The sequence below is a fragment of the Haliotis rufescens genome, unplaced genomic scaffold (assembly GCF_023055435.1).
Source record: "Haliotis rufescens isolate VD_foot unplaced genomic scaffold, xgHalRufe1.0.p SCAF_15, whole genome shotgun sequence".
In the NCBI taxonomy this organism is placed as follows: Eukaryota; Metazoa; Mollusca; class Gastropoda; order Lepetellida; family Haliotidae; genus Haliotis; species Haliotis rufescens.
Genome location: NW_025963835.1, coordinates 20,242,874 through 20,266,110, shown reverse-complemented (window position 1 = coordinate 20,266,110; position 23,237 = coordinate 20,242,874). Strand labels below are relative to the sequence as shown.

At 41.2% G+C, this 23,237-nt stretch overlaps 1 protein-coding gene across 1 annotated transcript; it reads left to right on the top strand.

Annotated features, from left to right (window-relative positions):
- Positions 1-1,321: 1,321 nt before the first annotated feature.
- On the top strand, positions 1,322-2,962 carry LOC124135164 (tripartite motif-containing protein 45-like). Its single transcript, XM_048395918.1, has 2 exons — positions 1,322-1,469; positions 1,867-2,962. The coding sequence occupies exon 2, from the start codon at positions 1,873-1,875 to the stop codon at positions 2,581-2,583; it is 711 nt and encodes a 236-aa protein (XP_048251875.1). The 5' UTR covers positions 1,322-1,469; positions 1,867-1,872; the 3' UTR covers positions 2,584-2,962.
- Positions 2,963-23,237: the final 20,275 nt, after the last annotated feature.

Genomic DNA, 23,237 nt, shown 5'->3' with positions numbered 1-23,237 from the left:
TTCCTTCAAATGTTTATTTTCATTTCAATTCTGTAAAGGTGCGGTTGGGAAGGCCAGTGGTTAAGCGTTAGCTCATAAAGCCAAAGACCTCGGTTCGATTCCCGCCATGGGTCCAATATGTGAAGCCCATTTCTGGTGTCCCTCGCTGGGATATTGCTGGAATATTGATAAATGCGGCGTAAAACCATACTCATTCACTTACTTCAATTCTGTAAACAGCTGAAGTTGAAGGGACCTACGTCAATACTTCGAGTTATCCGAGGTTCGACACAACCGATTATAATGGATAAAGAACGAATTCAGAGATCAAGCTTTTACTTCGAGACCAGAGTTAGTTCGACACAACTGTGTTTTAACTGTATTTCATTGTAAAATGAATGGAAGTTTGTGTTGCAAACTGATTTGTTGGTAAACCTTGCCTATTTGGAATGGAAATCCTATTGACTCTTCCCTGTTAACGAGACATCCATTAAGACGCCAGAAAGCTATGGCAATGATGAGTTCAGGGACACAGTACATTCCTTACTTTCGTGTTTTATATAGAAGGCACTGACAGCCCAGTCATCGACGGCGCTGAACGTAGCTGTGCAGAATTGCGTCTCTTCGGTTTGTTAGGATCAGAAGATAACCATCGCTTGTGCGGAATTACAATAAACAAACTGTTCACCATAACATGTAAACACCAGAAATTACGGTAGAATTCGTAATTCGAAAATTCGCCTATTACAAATAATTACCAGAAACCGAGAAAAAATAATGAAAAACGTGAAAATATCCAAAGGTACCATATATTTCCAATAAAACTTTGTTTTTAAGGGATGATATGTACGATATTAACCCTTAATGTAAAAAAACCCTAATTGTTACATTAAGGGTTGCGGGTTGTTTCTCTTAATGTAATATTTTTTATATCAATAGTTAACACGTAAACCTTAATGTAACATTTCTTACACGTCCCACCTGCACGAACGCTATCGAACCAATACATGCAATACATTTTGTATGCTCAATGCCTACAATGATAACATTTTGAATTGGCGGTTTAAGAAGAGGTGACAATGGTTTATATGTTCATATACAAGGTTTGTGATGTTCTTGTTAGAACCTTAACCCCTCCCCTTCCGACACCTTTTTTTTAATCTCCTGATTCCGTCCCTGACCGTGACACTGCCAACATGAGTTCATTTTCACCTTTCTGAAACAGCAGCACGTCTGCCCGTCTGTAAGAAGCGATATTGTGGCCCTTGATACCTACACGACGTGCTCAACTTACATTCACTGTCTACAGCTGACCTACCTTTCTATTGTATGAGACTTAACACCCCATATGAATTACACATCACAGGTTGTCCTTAAAACGAAAGTAGCTACTGCGCGTGTACGGAAAAGGCGTTGTTCAAGTCCTGTCTGTGTACGTGCACATAGAGACGCCTCCTGTACAAGCTCTCTCTTCTGTCATTCCTCGTACGGTTTGTATTTTGTTATGTGCTGGAATAGTGAGTTAGATTGATGTGAATCCTGAGTAACTTGCTGGTTGTTATCAACACCTGAATGATATAGGTCCCCCCTGGACCCCCGTCAAAGTCTAATACTCTATCTTCGTGTTGTCAGAAACATCGACACGAGAATGCCATGCGACCTTATTTCTCTTTTCATAAATTGCCTTTGAATTAGAAATAAAAGAGATTTCAAATTTAGATTTTCTGTTTCACCAGTACTTTAATAATGTGTTTTAAATAACTCGTTACTTTCTGGTTTCTATCCACATATGAATGGTACAGGTCGCCCTGTGTCCCGTCAAAAGATTGTTTGATACATGCATTACAGTTCATATATCATGATCATGATCATTATGTCTTTTCCCAGACAAATATGTCGGATCTTGTCTCAGTGGCTGCGATCAAGGATCTTCTGACAGAGTGCCCAATATGTATAGAACACTTTGATGACGCAACACGAATTCCCCGTCGTATGCCATGTTGTGTACAGTCCATATGTCAGCCCTGTCTAGAAACCTACAGTGGAGGTGCTGCAACCCTATCCTGCCCAATGTGTCGACGCCGACATAATCTACCTGGTGGAGTGAAATCTCTGCCCAAAGAGACCCTGATCCTGAAGACTCTGGACTACCTCAAGATCCAGAAAGGTCTCCATCTTCCATGTACAGATTGCCCTGACAAGGAAACAGCTGTAGCCCAGTGTGACAACTGTGGGGTATTTCTCTGTTCACTCTGCTTGAATGCTCACAGAAGGAATATAACAACAAAAGCCCACACTATAAATACCTTTGATGAAATGAAGGGCCGTCCTGTGCAGAGCTTCCGTCGTCTACATCAGTGCAGTCAGCACCAACACCCTCTAGAGTTCTACTGCAACACTTGTGACAAGGTCGTCTGTGTATCCTGCACTGTAGTAGATCACGATAAAGGGAAGGGGCACAACGTTGTGTCTGTGGATGAAGCACACAAAGAATGGTCAAAATCCTCAGATGACAGAGAAGTCAGAGAGATTGGGAAAAGCAGAAGCAGAAGTAATGGAGATGATAGAAAATATCGAAATGTCAAAGAGGGTAGCAATAGATGATATCAACAAATCCTTTGACAACCTGATCAGTGAACTGAAGCAACGAAGAACACTTCTCCTAACGGATGTTGAAAGAAAATCTGCTCAGAACCTTAAGCTGACAAAGGATGCCTTGGAGTCAACAAGAGATTTGCAGTCTAGAGTTAAATCTTCCACTGATTACACAAGACAAATGAGAAGTAAAGCTGACAAGATAGAGGACCTGCAAATGATGGAGTCATCAACTGCCTCCTTGCGAGCCATCTTGGGGGAGACGCTACAAAAGGTGCCCTTTGTCAGGACTGGCTTCAACTTTGTCCAAGCAAATATAAAACATCTTCGGGATAATATCAAGGCAGCAGGAATGGTCAGATCAGTCACATTCTCCCCAAGAGAGAGGCCGAATTATTTACCAGATACTGCAGTGTACAACGCCCTCATTCTGGAACCTGCAGAGTTCCCTACAGGTAAATTAGAACATATCTTATGTCTCATTACCCAAATGTTGCCAGTTAATGCATCTAGCCTTTGTAGTATGAAAAACGTAATGTGATTTGTTCAATCATATTGGATTTGCATACTAACTGGTGCCCCAGTTATCTGAGATGTTGCAACTTGTGACACAGTGTTATATACCTAAGCTCTTATTTGGCGATGTGCATGCACGTGGGTATGTGTGTGTGCTTGATCTAGTCCGGGCCAATGACAATTGAAAAGTACTAGCTTCCTAAGATTCGGTGCCACAGTTGAACATGAATATCCCACTCACACAGCATACTGACTTCGAGCCAACCACTGTTTCCGTCCTCTTTAATGTCGAGCGCAAGTCTAGGTAACAGCAAGTACAATCCTGTGTAAACTCCTTCCCCTTTACACTACGACATCATTCTCCCACAATCCACCTTATGGTGACGACACATTGTCACCCCGATACTGGTTACGTCATCACTATACTTTCTTCTTGCATTTCGCTGCTCTTGGTATCTTCACTATCATCTCTATCCTTCACATTTCGATTATATTTCCCTACCTTGCCTCATGTCAATCTTCAACTGTCACTGTCCATTTCCGTGTATGTATTATATTATAACAATGAATGTTTCGCTTCTTGAGCGGAGTACGTGTGTGCTCAATTAGTATATGCTATACTTACATTTTATTTAAATCACCACTTTTATTGGCTCCTGCTTATCAGTGGGATATTTATTAATATCACTATTGCTGCTCGCGAGACTAGTCGTCCATCGCTGGTGCTGCTGCTGCCCATTTGAATACCTTTGCTTAACTACCCACAAGTCCTGTCTCACCTAGGACTTTAACCAAACTTATTCTTCTCATGTTTCTTCCGCCTGCCTGGAAAACATGTCCTTTCAGACCAGTTCGGGGAGGGTGTGTTTCAACAATCCAGTGATATCACGGCGAGGGACACCAGAAATGGGCTTCCCACATTGTACCCACGTGGGGATTCGAACCCGGGCCATTGATATGGAGAACGAACTCTTTAATCACGAGGCCACCACACCGCCCCTCTTGTCGAAGAGTATACATAGGCTTGTTACACCAGACAGGAGCATTTACTTATGTAGCTGGAACATGTGGTACATATATATTTTGTAGAAATGACATGTCCTATGTATTATTTCAGTGGTGGAAATGGACAGGAGGATGTCAGGCCATGCGATAACATGTGAGTTGTACCCCATGAGGGATCCATATCATTGATGATAATTCATTCATTAACGTTTCTGTGTGACGTTTGTCGGCTGATAGATCAAGGAAACCGAACCATTTGGAGTGCACAGACGGGACCCTGGCAATGCGAGTGACCGACTGTTGGTCCGATATTCAAAGCATGGTGCTAATGTGACTTTTCAAATTTTCTAATAGGTACCCTGCGTACTAACAACATGGCGCTTGAATTCTCATAAGTTGAAGAAATTCTTCCAAAAGGATCTTGAGCGTCGGTGCTGTTATGTTTTCGAATACAACTGCAGGCGCATATTCTTGATGCCTATGCATAGGAATGTAAAAGATGCCCATGTGTGGGCATATATCAATATTCATGCGCAACCAGATTTTGCACCCGCTTACAGTTTGGTCTGTCAACGGACAAAAGTTGTTATGTATTTACACTTACATACATATTTAACGTGGGTAATAAATAATCTCGTTAGATACCAATTTTACCTAACTCGTGAACTTTCTATGATATATGACCTCGCTTCCGCTCGGTCAGATACAATAGAAAGTCCACTCGTTTCGTAAAAATGGTATCTAACGAGAATGAGTGTAGTATTCTCTATACATAACTCCAGTGTAATATTTCTAACAGTAACTGGAGGCTTAGTTCACTTTCCGGTCTGTCCTTTTGCGTTATTGAAATAATAAGGATCCACAACTTACATTTATTTATCCTTTGTCATGGTACAGGTAAAGGTGTGACGCAGCCAGATGAATTTGATTATAAATGATGATTTATGTTTAAGTAATTTGACTTTATTGTGAATCGGAAACAGTGAGAACTAATTCCTGTTCACTACAATGGCATGTATTTGTATCTATTATGAATGTTACTCTTTACACAGGCCCTATGCTGGAATGGGACTCAGGAACGGCTGGTGATGGTATACACATATCTGGACATGTAATCACCAACACTCTACCAGCCGTCACTCCTCCTGATACAGGATGTCGGGTTCAGAGAATCAACTCATGTCTGGCATCCAGACCTCTGATGGTCCAAAACAGTCCCGGTCAGCTTTACATGTACCAAGTAAACCTTAGGTTCGCTTTACAAACAGTGATCCAGGACAATGTGATGGTACTGGAAAAAGCTCTGACCGCCTCCCCTGTAGATGCTTTCTGGAGTCAACTCACTGGACTGAGTGTACGTGTTGTTGTATGCTCAAAGCACAAGCAGCAGCTGTGTCTCCGTGTGAGCTATAATAACACCCTCCTCACTGATCGCCCTCTCATTCAAAACAGAGTTGGACAATCTATTGACCTACAACTGTGTTTCTCGTTGGATGGCGCCAATAAAAAAATCCTAGTTTTTAACGCTACTGATAACACAGTGTACACCACTGTTACAGATGTTGCCTTTGACAGACCCATGTGGGTCATGATGTATGCTGATCTTCCCTCAACCTTAGAGGCAAGGGTGGAACTGATATCAGGCCACAACATCACAGGATCCTTCACCGACTACATTCGGTAGAATAGTCTAAATCATCAGCAATTCACTCTGCATGTACAACACAGAGTCCAATGTCTGAAACCAGGCCTTACGTATACAAGGTTTGAAGTTTTCAGGGTAGTCAAACATGATCGAAGTATGAAACAGATTTTGCATGCACTGTAATGGCGACTGTTTTGCAGTTAATGTAAATTTCAAAACCTGCCGTACAAGAACGAAACGAAACATTAACTATGAATGAATACATGTCAAGAATGGTTAAATGTGATTCTTGATACACTAAAAGTCTGTGGCTGTTATTTTAGACCATATCAATTATCGAGGTTATAACAGAAAGGTACAGTTTGGATTAACTACTATTTTATTATTGAATGTATTCATGCTGGCTGTGAATACACTGTACTCTGTGTATTATTGTTGGCATGCATTGATCTTGGTCATCCGAAGATTTATGGGCTTTGTGAAACGATGTAGCCGAGAATAATACACTTTTAGTCTACATATCAATACACTGTTAGTCTAAATATCAAGAGATTTGTTTTTTCACAAGTAGTATGTAAATTCCCATTTCCCGACTACCGATTGATCACAACATTACGTTGTTGTGTAAGTTGCATCAATATCTCTTTAGATGTAACGTTGATATATGTACATATACTGGTGTAGAACAGTACTATACCAGCAAACAGACATGGGTATTAACATTAACGTTTCTACTGTTGATAGCTCGTTGTGGTATTCATGAAACGATAACATGCTGTTTTGTAAACTGCTGCAATGGTTAAACTAAGGGAGATAAGCCGTGAAATACTGCTGGCTAGATTGTATTGAAGGCAAGTGTGTTTACACTGGAATATAACAACGATTGTCCATGCTATTCATAACGAGTGTGTATTTAGCTGACTTTTTTGTGTGAATATTTTAAAATGGTACATGTGTTTATGGAGTTTCAAATATATTTAAAAGTATGTTCTATATAGATTTTAAGGTTTATATTCTGTTCACCTTGTCTTAGACCTTTTGGCCTTCGTTAGGAATACCTTATCTATTTAAGGCTGAAATAATATAAATGTGATATAAATGTGATTGTTTCCGCTTGGTATCGTGGCATTGATTTATTCACTATTCGGAATATATGCTTTGATGTTTAGATAACATAGTGATAACTTGCCCTTGTATATTAATAGTATATTCTGTAGATTCCTGAATCAATCAGACCTATTTTGGAAATCCCAAAGGAATATATTTAACAAAGAGATAACTTCTTCTGATCCTGTTGTAAATCCTAGAAATGTTTTTCACTTCCCATAATGACTCAACGCGATCGGTATCCAAAGGCTGTAATATAGATACTCACTTGGTGTTTATGTTCAACATGTTTACATGTCCAGTCTGTTTCACTATAGGTTTGGTGTTTGTTGTTTAACGCCGCACTCAGCAATATTCCAGCTATATGACGGCGGTCTGTTAATAATTGCGTATGGACCAGACAATCCAGTGATTGACATCATCAGCATCGATCCACACATTTGGGATACAAAGAGATGCATCAACCAAGTCAGCGAGCCTGATCACTCGATCCCGTTTGTAGACTCTTATGACAAGCATAGTCGCCTTTTACGGCGAGCATGGGTTGCTGAAGACCTATTTTACCCCGGTATCTTCATGGGTCCGATTAACTATAAAGACACCAAAGCAGCAAAGACATCTTGTATAGATTGTGTATTGTGATTTGTTGCATTTCTTAACCCTACTAACGTTTAATGATGTTTTACAATTTCAAAGAAAATATAGTATGAGCACACAAAGAAATCGTTTGTTGGCACTAGTGTCCGTGCTGAGCTTTCTATGATTGTTTTACTAAGTTCCACCCACAATGACTAATCGGTATCTGTATTTTGAAATGTCATATTCAGCATCCAACAGGTATGGTTTGTCAATAACTGTAGAAACACTGAGAAACATCAAGTGCATATTGTGTTGTAAGATAAAGGCTTCATAGTGTGCCACTACACTACACACACTGATGAAGATAAGCTGGAGGAAGGGGGAATCTATCTATCTATCTATCTATCTATCTATCTATCTATCTATGTTTACTTTTGGGATGTATTTTGGTAGGGGTTCATGTCATACTTAATACTGAGGCGGCTCGCCCAAACACACCATTTTGACATGTGAAAAGCATGCATTTTGTATCTGCCTTTATTGTATGAAGCCATACCACGGCAGTTGTACAGTTGATATTCACTGTCGTGAGATCTTGATAGGAAGGAGGCCTTGTGAGTATACTATTGAGTGAGTGAGTGAGTATGGTTTTACGCCGCTTTTAGCAATATTCCAGCAATATCACGGCGGGGGACACCAGAAATGGGCTTCACACATTGTACCCATGACGGGAATCGAACCCGGGTCTTCGGTGTGACGAGCGAACACTTTAACCACTAGGCTACCCGACCGCCTGGGTATACTTTTGTGTTATTTTAAGGATAAATATGTGGAATGGTTACTTCGTATTTAATTGTAAATAAGGTTTGCTTTGGCAAAAGGATTGTCCATTGTGGAAATGTAACATATATGTTCTTTTCCATGTTCTTGAATACTTGTATTGTAATACATGATAGTAATCACCAAGTAGTTAGCCATTTTTATGATTAGTGTGATTGCTCGTACTTGCGATCCCTAACTCGGATATCCATCACAGACCTTTACATGGGACACCTCTGAACATGGGGAACATGTGTGAAAAGCACATTTGAATGTTACTCTGATGGTTTTATTTTTGTGTGAAACTATGTTATATTCACTGATATGTTGACCCTGTAGGAACAGTGTCTGTACTCACTGTACTGCTTGTCTTTGTGAAACAAAGGGGAATTCGCAACACTATTGGATCTTTTGTATTATAATGCCATTTAACCTGATGTAAATATTGCTAGCTGTAATATATGTGATCAACCTAATGTTTGTTCGTTTTTGTTTGTAATAATCTGGTGACTTTAACCGCTGAATTCTGTATGTCTCCAATTTCTTGCTATGGGCCGCACAAGCCTGACATTTTATTTGTTAGACAAATACAGCTTTCAAGGTTGTATTTGCTGTAGTATAGCACCCTTGTAGCCCTGGTGTTGCAGATTGGGCACCTCTGCAACGTCATCCTTATTGACTCTCGATAGCGGGTGGGGATCAGGGGTGCGGAATACAATTATCACACCATGTCAAGAAAGTTCTGGTTCATTGAAAACCAATAAACGGCATGTGGACTCTTTGTGATCTGATGAAGATGTCGCTCTAGATGTTTCTAATTCTTGGCCACGGTTCATAGTTATATCTACTGATAGAAAGCCTCTTTAATAATAATTTAAGTAGTGGCTTCCAGTTGTCCATACCTATCAGCGCTAATTACTGTAAAGTGTTGGCCATGCCAAGTGTGAAGCCCTTTTCTGGTGTCCCCGCCGTGATATTGCTGGAATATTGCTAAAGACGGCGTAAAATCTCACTCACTCACTGGACTACCTTACAATCCAAAAAGGTCTCCATCTGCCATGCACAGACTGCCCTAGCAGGAAAACAGCTCAAACACAAGGTTGATAAACTGTTGAGATTACAAATGCAAAGATTCAATAGATTCATCTACCATAAATGTATGGGGTGACGCTTGTGAAATTGAATATTTTCTAACAATGTAATGACACTTAGTGAATGTAGAGGAATTATAACCAAATGAATATTAGTTCAGAATAATGCATGTAAGTATTCAAATTACCTTACCGGTCCTATGTTATGCTTAAGACACTTGATGCGGCCTCACGACAAGGGCATCTGGTGTAAAACATCGGTAATGTGAATGTGTATATTTCAGTAAACAACGATTTTATTACTGCTTCAGTCAGGATTGGCATCGTAGCATTTAATTGTCTCTCAAATGTCATTATGCCCAATGAATTCGTTACTTACTGGTGAAAGGTGCCTTTCATCACATATTTGATTCTCTTATAGATATGGAACTACTAAATTTAGTAATGATGGAATGTCCGTAGAAACGTGGAGGCATAACAGAAACTGCCTACTGTGATGGACTGCGTTTAAACGGTTATGCTAGATCATGCCTTATATGTAGGAGGTGAAGGTGAGGAGAAATAAAGGTTTAACGTGGCGTTCAAGATTATGGCACTTATATAATGTGTGTGTGTGTGTGTGTGCGTGTGTGTGCGTGCGTGCGTGCGTGCGTGCGTGCGTGTGCGTGCGTAGTTGAGATACCATGCTGCAGTTTGACATGTATACCCCACTTAAACACAGTATACTGACTCCGAGCCGACCAATAATTGTTTTATCCCCTTTATGCCGAGTGCCAGGCAGGATAACAACAAGTCCCATCTTTTTAGGTCTTTGGGTATGACGGCCGCCTCCGTGGTCTTGTGGTAGAGCGTCCGCCCGGAGAGCGGAAGGTCCGGGGTTCGCTCCCGGCCGCGTCATACAAAAAGACGTTGAAAGATTGTACTTGGGGTATTCATGTTTAACTGCGGCATGATATCTCAGTGAGCTAGAACTATACATCGGCATCAGTCCGGACTAGTACAAGCAGCCACACACACATACACGAGTTGGACGCGACGTTAAACCCACTTTCACCTCACCTCTTTGGGTATGACGCGGCCCGGAATCGAGCCCCGGACCTTCCGCTCTACCACCAGACCACGGAGGCGGTCTAACTGCAGAAGACGAGTATCATGTGCTAAGGGTATGTAAACAATACGAAAATATGAGAGGACTATCTTTCCCTCGATATATTTTGTATAATCCATGTGTGGACAATTTTCAGTGTTTGTTTGTTTGTTTGTTTGTTGTTCAACGCCCCACTCAGTGATTTTCCATCTTATAACGGATGTCTGTAAATAATCGAGTCTAAACAAGACAATCTATCAGTTTTTAATGTATATATTTATTTTTACGCTGCATGAGCGATATTCGAAATATATGACGGTGGTCGGAAAATAATCGAGTCTGGACCATATGATCTGGTCATTGACATCATGAGCATAGATCTACGTAATTGAGAAACGATGACATGTCGTCAAGTCACCTAGCCTAACCACCCGATTCATTTAGTCGCCCCTTATGACAACCATAGTTTGCTAGGGACCTCTCGTATGCTTGCTCGGACTCCTCACGGGTCCGAGGATGAAAGGATGAAACCTAGCTGCTTGAACACTAGCCCGGACTTGAAATGACGTGGCCAATGGAACAAACGACCGTCCGATCTCCCAGCAGACCCTCTGTCCTCCAGACCACTGAGACGTTCTTGTTTTAAAAGTCTCAGCCTTTGGGAAGCCTTTTCCAAATGATGCATCAGTAACAGCATGATGTGTAAGTTCCTATTTTTTCTTGTAATATATGTCTCAATGCTTTTTCAGGTGAACAGTTGACTTGCTATTGCATGTGTTTGTAACGGGTGCAACCAGTGGGGCAGAATACGCTCACCTTTTCACGAACACTTGGTATCATCACTACTTGATGGTGATTCGTGGACGCATGCTCATGGCATTAATGGTATATAACTAGGATGTAGAAGCAGGGGAAAACTCATGATTGGCTCTGATTGGAGTAAAGCAGGGTAGTGTACTTGCCCCAAATCTGTTTCGAATCGTCTTCGCAGTAACGACAAGACAAACGTGTGGGACCAAGGCGTCGAGTAGCCTTCATCGATCTCCATCAACTTCTAAGAAGCTGGAGTTGGTAAACCAGTTCACCTACCTCAGGTCCTCTATCGCAGACAATCTGTCCTTAGATGCTGAGATCAACAGGCGACCACCACCCTGGCCAGGCTGACAATGAGAATGTGGAAGAACATTCTCCACACCAAGGTTGCTGTCTGCAGAGACTGTGTCTTAAACACATAGCTGTTCGGCAGCGAGTCTTGGTCTCTCTCCTCTAGACAAAAAAAGGAACTCGGTACGTTCCACATACGCATCCTCGAAACTAGCTAAACTGATGGTGTCACAAACACAGAAGTTCTTTCCCACGTCACGATCCTCTGTCTCTTCTTCATGCCCCAACAGCACCGACTTCACTGGCTCAGCCATGTCCAACGCATGAGGACGGGAAATCGCCGCTGGACCTCGTGTACAGCGACCTCGCCTTCAACAAAAGGGAACCTTCAACTACGTTTGCAAGTTTGACTTGAGATCACTCGAAGTTGAGGCTCGGGGAATTCGCTGAAGAAATAAAAGACTTGACTTTCTAAAGAAGATTTATCGATTTTCTTATATTTATTATTGATTTATCTCCCAAACGTCTACATCTGAGACAGTTGTGTAATATGTATGCGTGCAAGTAGTCTACGTGATGTTTTTCTGTGGATGCCATAACAGAGAAGTCTGATCTTTGTCGTCTGAATGTACATGATTTCTTCAAAAGTGGAATATTAATATCTCTATATGTATGTTGATTGTTTCTTCTTGTTCTGGATTGACAAATGTCTTTTCTCAAAGACGGTGAATGAATGTTTTTAAAGTGTACCTTTTACACACCCACAAGAAATCAATAACTGTTTTCGCACGATATCATGTTATAATCTAACGAGGTATATATTGGCAGAAACGTTTATCAAATATAGATGTACAGCGCATATAGTGTCTGAGATATTGTGTCATGTGCAATAGCAAGACATATATTATATTCCGTAGAATATAACGTTAAATTATGTAATACAGAGGAGAGATAAGGTGATATGGGGTTTAACGTTTGTTTTTTAAACCAGCATATATAATTAAAAACATCCGGTACCTAGCCCCGGCAAATATGCCAAGATGTCCCAATGTTTATTCAATGTTATTCGCAGGGAATAAGCTCACTCACTATTTCCAATTACTTGGACATGTGGGGAAGTCACCAAGCTTGAATAATGGTGAACAATAAGTTCACGCAACCTGTTGAGTTTTACATCATAGTGAGGCAAATAAAAAAACCGACCTTGTATCAAATGTATTGATCAATCATTTATTATCGAAATAAAATTGTACATGTGCAGGACTTTCGTCAAGTGTAACATAGAAGGCATCAGTGGTATCATCTTATTGTTTGATTGTTGTTTAACGCTCAGCGAGCCTCATCTCCCGATTCCGTTAGTCACAAGTTAGGACAAGCACAGTCGTCTTTTACGACATGCATGAGTTGCTGAAGACCTATTCTACCCAGGATCTTCACAGGTATTCAGAATACTGTACCTGGTTTAAGCTACTGCTCTCGGAATAGCCACAAAGCATGGTTTGATATGAAGGCGCTGACACTAACGTGATTAATCACAATAGGACTACTTGGTACCGATTCCATAAAAGTCTGGTGTCCAACAATTTGTCCCTTGCCTACAGAGATGACGTCTTTCTTCCAACTGAGCCAAAATGTCCTATACTCATGGCAGGATAGTATGGACGATTCTTTGTAAGAATCCATTAGTGGACACAAGAAGCAACGACGAATACAGGACAAAGTGTTTGTCCATCCTCCGACAACAATCTCATAGGCATCAGTGTCGGTTGTATTGGGACGAGTGTGTAGGGCAATGTTGGCGTCGTGACAGGTCTTTACCAGAAACACAATGGACGAAGTATCACCGGTTATCTTCCTTAACCTACTCGCTGGTATCTGTTGGAAGGTGTAGGTGTTGAGAAATGGACTGTAGACTTTAACATAGGGTCCTGGAAAAGGAAGACAAAAACCATAAACAGCTGATTAAGTATACATTGTTCAGATTGCTGCCCCATTGTCTCGGACGATATACGATGCAGTCGACACGACAGCCGTTTCTAATATCTTCATCAGTGCGTTCCTAAATCAAATACTACTGATTTAAGAATTGGGAATCATCTCCAGAACTGAAAAGCCACACAAAAGTCATACTGAAAGTGTGTAAACATCTGGTGTCATCCCTGGGTTTCTGTGATCTATTCATACATATTTCGTCGCTATGTCGCTTTAACGCCAAATGGAATCTGTTTCGACAGATAATGGAGGATTATTCTCATGTAGATATTTGGAGTAAACGAACTTTTCTACTTACAGATTAGCCTTGCCCAATTATGTTTTGTGTAATATATAACACTGACACTGTAGCCCCCAATCCACTAACCAACACACGCCCAGGATCTCCTTTTTAAGAGTCTAAGCCTGTTGCCATGGGACAATGACGGGGCTCCTTTGAACAGAACGCGTAGTCAGACCATGGCAGAATTCTCCAAGGCTGCAGTTATACAACACCAAACATATCCTTAATTGGACCTGGGTTTTGAATAAAACAAATAGACTACATAACGTTTCTTTCTGAAGATAAATTGTTCTTGTCAAAATTAACATCAGCTGTCTTATTGAAGACTAACATACCCAATTAAGGTAAAAAATGTATGGTACATATATTCCACATGATTTCACCGCCGCCTATGGGCTAAAAACGACAATCTAGGTCCGGCACCTAACAGTGAAAAGAGTTTACATATTGCAGCCGTAAAGTGGGAGATTTTTTGTGTTCCTTGAGATAATGCAAAAATCTGGTGTGATTGATAATGTCCCATTTGTGGGGAAGTTTAAGTGCAAAGTATTGAGCAATTGTTCAAGCGACGTACAAGCATGACACTGCACAACTATTTCTATTGTATGTATTTTGAAATAAAAACGTTAACCACCCGAAAAGAAGGTTGCCAAATATCAAGATGTCCGCAGTTTGCCACTATCTTTATCGATTTCTGACATAGATATTCATAGAATTATCTGACATTCGATACCATGCTGAGACATACTACTTACATTTCAGATTGTTCATTTCAGAAAACTGCATACAGGAAACGATCACAGAGACTTGTATTTACGTGACTCGCCATGTCTAATATGTCAGGACCGCCTCCATGGTCTAGTGGTAGAGCGTCCGCCCACAGAGCGGATGGTCCGGGGCTCAATCCCCGGCCGCGTTATACCAAAAGACGTTAAAAGATTATACTTCACCTCACCTCTAAAATATGTCAGCGTCAATCCTGAAGCGATCACCACAAAGCTTTAAACATATTTGCAACAAAAAACAAAAAGAACAAAATACATCCGCAACATTTCTCATATTAAAATCCATAATATAAAGGTGCTTGGTGAGATGGAAATCCTTTCTCCAGATAAAGAGCTTAAAAGAAGATGTTATCAAAAGCTTAATAAGTCGTGAAATGACCCCTTGTGTAATGAAGATGGTACGGATTTTTACGCTGCCTGTTGCACGACATTCAGGCATAAAATAAGGATGGATCGGTTCGGAGTCAGTGTAATGATATGAGTTGGGTATATGTGTTAAACTGTCATATGGTTTCACGCTTACTGTATTATTACATGTGTAGCACAGGTAAGGGAGATAGGTGAAATTGAGTTTAACGACCCGTTCAGGATTGTGTGTGTTTCAATTGTGTATATCATTTTCTTAAGTTCGTATTAACTGTTTATTTGCAATCATAAGGGATATCATTGCCAAAAATGAAAAAGGGGCATATATTAATATTGCCTTAAAAATTGTTTCTTATTATAGATATATAGGCTTGACACTATCATCTAAACTATCATGGTCAGTTGCGTGCAAACAACTAGCATCGCAAGCATCAAAAGCAATTATACCTGTCTATAACTTTTTTCAAGCACAATATACACTAGCCACATAAAGAAACTGTGCACGGAGAAAATATAGATATAAGGGCACACCGTCCATATATGAAATATAGGTTTGAACACAGTAATTATTGGAGACATTCAAACGCTCATGCACGTGCCATGCGATATGACGTCATTGATGGGGGCCTATGGACGTGCAATGTGTTACTGCACGTGCATCCTGTGCAGCTGTACACAACATGTGCAACTCAAAATTCGCTGTCGCTTTGGAAAGCATGATCTGTGGTCATTAAAAAAATTCAAAACATCTCAGGCGCAGACACAAGCATATCACAAGCAAATCATTCCAAGATTGACAGCTGCACAGCGTCATGAAGCCATTGGAATGATCCGATCGGGAATGAGGCAACAACAGGTGGCAACACATTTCCAATGCCATCCTAACACGATATCGGCATTGGTGAGGCGTTATCAGAACACAAATGGCGTTGCCGACCACCCACGTTCAGGACGTCCCCGAGTAACGACGCCAAGACAGGACAGATGGATTCGGGTGACACATCTCCGACACAGGTTCCAAACGGCAGTAACGACGTCCCAGACAATTCCTGGACTGCGCCGTATCCATCCAAACACTGTCAGGAATCGTTTACGTCAGTACGGGATTCGACCACGACGCCCTGCCATACGTCCCATCCTGGCACACCGTCATCGAGTCAACCGTCTAAGATGGTGTCGAAATCATGTTCGCCAACCTCGAATATGGTGGAGAAATATTGTCTTTACAGATGAATCGAGGTTCAACATTTCCCACAGTGACGGGCGCCAACGTGTCTACCGGCGTTTGGGAGAACGTTATGCACGCAACTGTATTGTGGAGAGGAATCGTTTTGGAGGTGGCTCTGTGATGATTTGGGGCGGGATAACAGCACGGCACCGAACCCCTTTGGTGGTTGTTCAGGGCAATCTCACCGGTGTTGGCTACAGAGATCAGATTCTGAGGCCTGTGGTCATTCCTTTCCTGCAACGTCATGGCCCGGGATTGACATTTCAACAGGACAACGCTCGTCCTCACACGGCTAGGGTCGCAATGGATTTCCTTCACCATAACAATGTCATGTTACTGCCATGGCCTGCAATTTATCCAGATCTCTCCCCAATAGAGCATGTGTGGGATGAAATGGAGCGCCGTCTGCGTAGTCTTCCACATCCTCCAGATAACGTCCGTGACTTGGCACAGGATTTGAGGAGGATATGGCAAGCCATTCCCCAGGCCTTCCATGCCCATTTGGTGGACTCCATGCGTCGGCGATGCACTGCTGTGATTCACGCACAGGGTGGTCATACCCGTTATTGACTTTGTGACTTTGTCGTTTGACCCCCTACTCCATTTTGATCTTCTGACGTCATCGTAACAGATGTTTTTCAGGTCCCGTTGACATTTTCTTATGGTCCGATCATTCAGCTGCTACAGCGTCTGCATCATTTTGTTCTTTCTGTGTTGTATATCAATCCAGAATATATTTTCTCCGTGCACAGTTTCTTTATGTGGCTAGTATACATATATATGACGGCAAAATCACGCAAATCTGTGTACATGGAGCAGAAATATGGGGCGCAAAATATAATAAAGTACATGCTTCCTACTTTAAGCGCCTTTTAATGGTTGGAAAATTCCAACATAGCTATTTTAGGTGAAACAGGACGTTATCTCATTCATGTTTTAAGTCAACTACGAATGACTAAATATTGGTTAGAACTACTGAGGGTGGAGCCGCAAAGATATCCTTACCAATGTTATAAACTACTGAAAGCTCTCGATGACAAAGGCAAAACGAATTGGGTGTCCAATGTCAGATATTTATTATTTTCATGTGGCTATTCATTTGTGTGGATATCCCAAGATTTCATGATAGCAAGGCCACAGGATATATATATATATAGTCAAAAGTGACATGATAGTATATCTTCTTCTCGTTTCTTTAGCCATTACAAGGATATCAAGTCTGCTATAGAACCAGAGAAGTATATAAGTACATGTATGCTAGATGATAAATTGCTTGTTACGGCATTAGGTAAATTCAGAGTGTCATTACACGATTTCAGTGTAAATTTTAGACGCAGATGTGAACAAAGGACGTTGAAATGGTTATCTGTAAAAACTGCCAGTTAGGAGAAATTGAGGATGAATTTCATGTTTTATTAGTATGTGATAAGTATGAACACCTAAGAGAAAAGTTTATTCCGATGTTTAAGAATAGGCATAAAAACAAGAGGCTGATGATCAGTCTTATAAAATCTAACAACTCTGCTGTACTTCGTTCATTGGCCACATTGTTGACACGTATATTGTCAGATAGTTTTTATCTGTCTGTCTGTCTGTCTGTCTGTCTGTCTATCTGTATGTCTATCTGCTGTACGATTCTGGTTTTATCCTAAGCTTGTGAATCCCTATTAAATAGTCGGGTCAGTTGATCAGTGTGCACTCGATTTGTATTTGTAGATCTGTGGGGGATTTACATCCCAAGTTGCCTTTAAGGTGCCAGATGTATTACCATCTCATCCTGCATGCGCAATCATATATCCACATTGAATATCCATGGTTATTGTGTAAGCTAAAACAATTATATTTTACTATAGTTCTAGTTCCTTTCTCTGTTATGATATATCAGTGTTACACGAAATGAGAGTGTAATATATACATCATGGTGAATTGATTTCATATTTACTGGGCAAAATTGTGCCAGTTTTGAGATTGTGTCGCTGGGAGCATGCAAATGTACACAGCCAATCTGACGACTCAGTTGTCCGTGCCATCACTTTGCCTGTTGAAGTTGCACGGGAGCCAGAGTTATGTCCCATTTTGTCGTGAGCCACCGGCATGTCATACGAACAAATGCTAGCATATGAATGGAAATAAGTGAGTACATATCTGTTGTAATTGTAACTGTCATGTCATTCAGGGGTATGGGATGAGTTGGGTTTTCACCATTCTCTGTCAAAGTTTACACATGTACTACTAGGGTATGCTATAGCATCGATATGTGAACGAAGGTAAGTCAAGTAAAGGATATACCAGAGCAGTTAATCGAGGGTGTCGACCAACTGCCGTTCTTCATGCAAGTGTTGTTAACACTGAGGACGTCTCGAGGCACATCTAGATAGTTGCTTTGGCAGGTACAAGACCGGGTTCCTCCTATCAGCTTGGATTCGCAAGTGCAGGTTGCGTTCGGAACATCTGCTTCAGAACATACATAGACACCAACTGGGGAGAAGAACATAAACATATCTGATTGCCTATTAATACATAATATGATGTCGTTTGTAAAAACGATAACGGGTGTATCGAAATAAGATCAGTTATTGGCAGGACCAAACCCGAACGCGCTGGTTTCACTGTGTTAAACAAAGAAGAACACGTGTCACTTCCGGGTTTGCTTGCTCATCAAGCTTTCAAGCCATGCTATAACTGAAATACTGTGCAAAGGGTCATGTAGTTCAGGAAGTAATTTTTGTTTTAAGTGTGGCCTCTTTTCATATGGCCAATATCTCTTTGATAAACATTATGTTTCCTGCACAGATATCATGATTGCTGCACAAGAAAAATCACATTCACACATGCAAACAATTGTCTGATAAATTAATCTAATGATATTTCCAGCGAAATTCCATCGTACGTTTGACTAAAATATTTATTAAATAAACGATCCTTTCAAGGTCCGCGGTAATGTCATTTTGTGACATGATATATTTGACATATAAATCATTAAGATATTGAACTTTCGAGACGATATGGAAACGAGCACATCTACAAGGGATAGATTTTCTCAAGAATAAATGTCTCTGGGAAGAAACTCGAATGTTTTCATCAACATCTTTACATTTCTGTATTTTGTTTCTTCCTATCTCTTGTTGGTGGAGACACGTTTAACCAAAATATATGCTGTAATAATATCCTTCAATAAACAACAATCTATACATTGAGACATGATGACATGCAATCAGCCATGGAATGCATTTGAAACATCCAATCCTCTTACGACAAGCATGGGATACTGGGGAACTACAATGTATTCTACTCTGACGAGCATGGGATACTGGGGACTTACAATGTATTCTACTCTGACGAGCATGGGACACTGGGGACCACAATGTATTCTACCCCGGCAAACATGGGATACTGGGAACTACAATGTATTCTACTCTGACAAGCATGGACTACAATGTATTCTACTCTGACGAGCATGGGATACTGGATACCTACAATGTATTCTACTCTGACAAGCATGGGATGCTGGGGACTACAATGTATTCTACTCTGACGAGCATGGACTACAATGTATTCTACTCTGACGAGCATTGGATGCTGGGAACTACAATGTATTCTACTCTGACAAGCATGGGGTGCTGGAGACCGACAATGTATTTCACCCGACAGGAATGTCGTAAGAGGAAACAAAATGTATCGAGAGATCAGGCTCAGTGACTTTGTTTATTGCATGTTGTCGCATCTCAATATCGATGCTCATAATGCCAGTCATTGGATTGTCTGGTCCGGACCTGTACCTGTCGCCGTCACATAGCTGCAATATGGTTCAGTGCAGAGTTAGACAACAAACAAAGAAGTAACACTTTACATTTTTAACTGTTATCATTGTAAATAAACGGTGGTGTTGAAACTTGGTTTAGGTTATTGAATAAGTGCTTACCCTCCGTACACATGGCCGCTTTTGTCACACGATGCACACTACATCGCCTCCCAGGGGGACAGGCGTGATCTGCACATGGGCCCATCAGTTCCTTTGGAAGAGATATATAAGTTGTTTTAGAAAAACAATCTCTGGGATCGCATCGACAATATTCAGGATCAAACATTTCCTAAATGATTTAGCAATTGTTTACTTTGTATTGGTTTCTGATAGGTACTAGTTGATAGGGATTCATAAACTCATGCTCATGATATATTTGGAATAATCGTACAATGGACTGCTATCAGCAGAATTTACTTATGCATATCAAAACGTTTTCGCCGCTTTTCGTACGTAAAAGCACGCAATCGGTTGAAAGTAACACGATTTAAAAAGTCGTTGACCACTGATTGGCATCAAGATAACTGCTAACCATAGACGTTTCAGAATGGAGTGGATTCGGCGTTATTGCATCCTTGGCACTAAAGAAGGCCGAAGTTGAGTTTGGAGCAAATGGAGTTTGGGTCTACTCGGATGATGAGTGACTTACATTTAACGTCGCATCGGCATTATTTCAGCCATATAGCGACGAGGCCAAGTTAATATATTTACAATTTGGGCCCATCAGTTCCTTTTGACAAGATATATAAGTTGTTTTAGAAAAACAATCTCTGGGATCGCATCAACAATATTATGATCAAACATTTCCGGAGCACCTTTAGAATATAGAACCACAACTTCTCGTGAGGACGATCTCTGCCGTAGGTCATAAGTTTTTGAGAGAATCCGTCGGACGCGAACTTGTTAGCCCGACAGCTAACCGATCGCGACTGAGCTACGCCCACACTGTGAAACTAAGTGCAAATTTACCTAGTCATGCCTTTACGGAACTGAACCAAAAGGGCCGAATAGGTGACGGACACTTACGAAGGTTACGGTTAGGCACGGTGGCTCGTGCCTTTCATCCGCGGACACTTACGAGTGATCCGGATGCCATTTGGCACATTCGTCCCATTCCGCAATCTACTAGATACCGAGAGGTGAAGAATGTGCCGATATGGCGAGAACTGAAAATGGCTCTTGGCGTCAGACGTCGCGGGTACGCATGAATGACATGGAATTTAATCATTCATCGGGTGATTTTTGTGACAGAAAATTGTGGTAGGGAACACTGTAAGGATAATGTGGATAATTCTAAGGAACGAGGGAGGCATAAGCATGGCTAGTGACGACACAAGGGTGAGTTCGCTTTTGAATCAGTACTGAATAAATGTAGCGTGGCCTAAATATTCGACAGTAAATCATTTAATCCTTTTTTTCTCGACGTTTTTGTGTGAAGAATATTAGGAGCAGGAGCAGCTATAGAATCAATAATAACCACTAAACGGGTAATGATTCTAAAGAGGTGATTGGTCGTAAAGGAGATCCAAGGGCTGAGGATAGAATTAGGGGTAACCTACCCCAACGCCGTCGACATTAGGATGTGTTCAGCGCAAATATAATATTACTTAATAAACTGCATTCCTGTGGATAAAAAAAATTAATGAATCAAAAAAATATCATATATACATATTATTTCCCATTTCCCATTCCCATTTATCGGTGCCCGTCCGATGTAAATCGAATTGTGCGCTGCCCTTCCGGGCACCGGTCGATGCCCGGATGAACACCGCCCGTTTCCTGCTTGCTATAAAAAGGAGCCCGCTCGGTGCACGGCCGATCGTAGTTCGTGTTCGACGACTGTATTACATTTGTAAATTTGTGGAGTCTGAAACTTCGGAGATGAAGAGTGGAAAGGCAAAGGGAGCTTTGGGCTCAAGCGTACTGCATACGGAGCCATGCCAGTGTATGTGGAGGGACAGGCATCCTGAAGACATTCTAAGCTGCTCATCCCATTCAGCCCATTTTATACACTCCGGGACAGGCACCTCAACATTTCCGGTGTCCGATGAATGATACCCGCTCAGCGCCTGCTCGATGCTTGCCCGGACTCCGGTTGGTCACCTACAACTTGACTTAATCGTCCTGTCACCAGATGGGAACATTCCGAGTATTGACCGATTCCCGGCAGATGACCTTTCGGCTATCCTCCGGTGAACATGACCAATGCTCACAGATGATCGTCCGGCGCCTCGTCGGTTATCTCTCAATTTTGCCGATTTCAGTCTTTTTGGGCATCGTAAACTAATCCTTCTCGGCAACGGTGGAAATGTGACTCCCGCATTAGTTAACAAATGTTAAAATCTCTCAACATCGCTGGGCGTATTCAGTGGTACTGTATTCTAAAGGTCGGCCACAGTCCCTGAATGATTTAGCAATTGTTTACTTTGTATTGGGTTGTTATAGGTACCAGTTGATAGGGATTCATAAACTCATGCTCATGATATATTTGGAATCGTACAATGAAATGTCTTATGAATATCAAAAGGCTTTCGTCGCTTTCAGTATGTAAAAGCGCGCAAACGGTATAAAGTTACAGGATTATTTAATCGCTGAACACTGATTGGATCATGATGACTACTAACCACAGACGTTAAGAATGGAGAGGATCGGCGTCATTGCACGATTGTCACCAAAGATGGTCGAAGTTGAGTTTGGAGGAAGTTGGTGCTAACATGCATCATAGCAGTGCACGATGGTGGCACGGTTCGGAGCTGACACCAAATACAACAGATCGATCCAGCCTGACAATCATGCGCATGTGTCAGTTTAAGCCAATCAAAAGGCCGGGCCCGCCCTGTGGATCTGCCAGATTTACTTCTGGGGTTAAATGATGCTTGTCAACCTGTGTGCCACCGGTTCGTGCAATTCTGACTCGCGATATCTGTTTTTACAAATTCTTTGTATCTCTTTGCCACACCCTGGACAGGAATTACTCTTGGTATTTGCTCAAATTAAATTCTTAATAGAAAATCTTCGTTGACTGATGAAAATGAGTTTCACATTCACTTGTAGATTGGTTTTGCTGGAGACATAATGTATCTATGACATTTTCATTACTGTTTTTCAACTTTCGATGAGACATTACCAAATTGAAAACATATTTTGGATGACAATCAGTCAGAATGAACTGATCTGAATCTGTATAGATGTTTGTTTGTTGATTAAAGGAAATGTTAATATCTAAAGAATAGCAGGTGTCAGACTACCTTCCA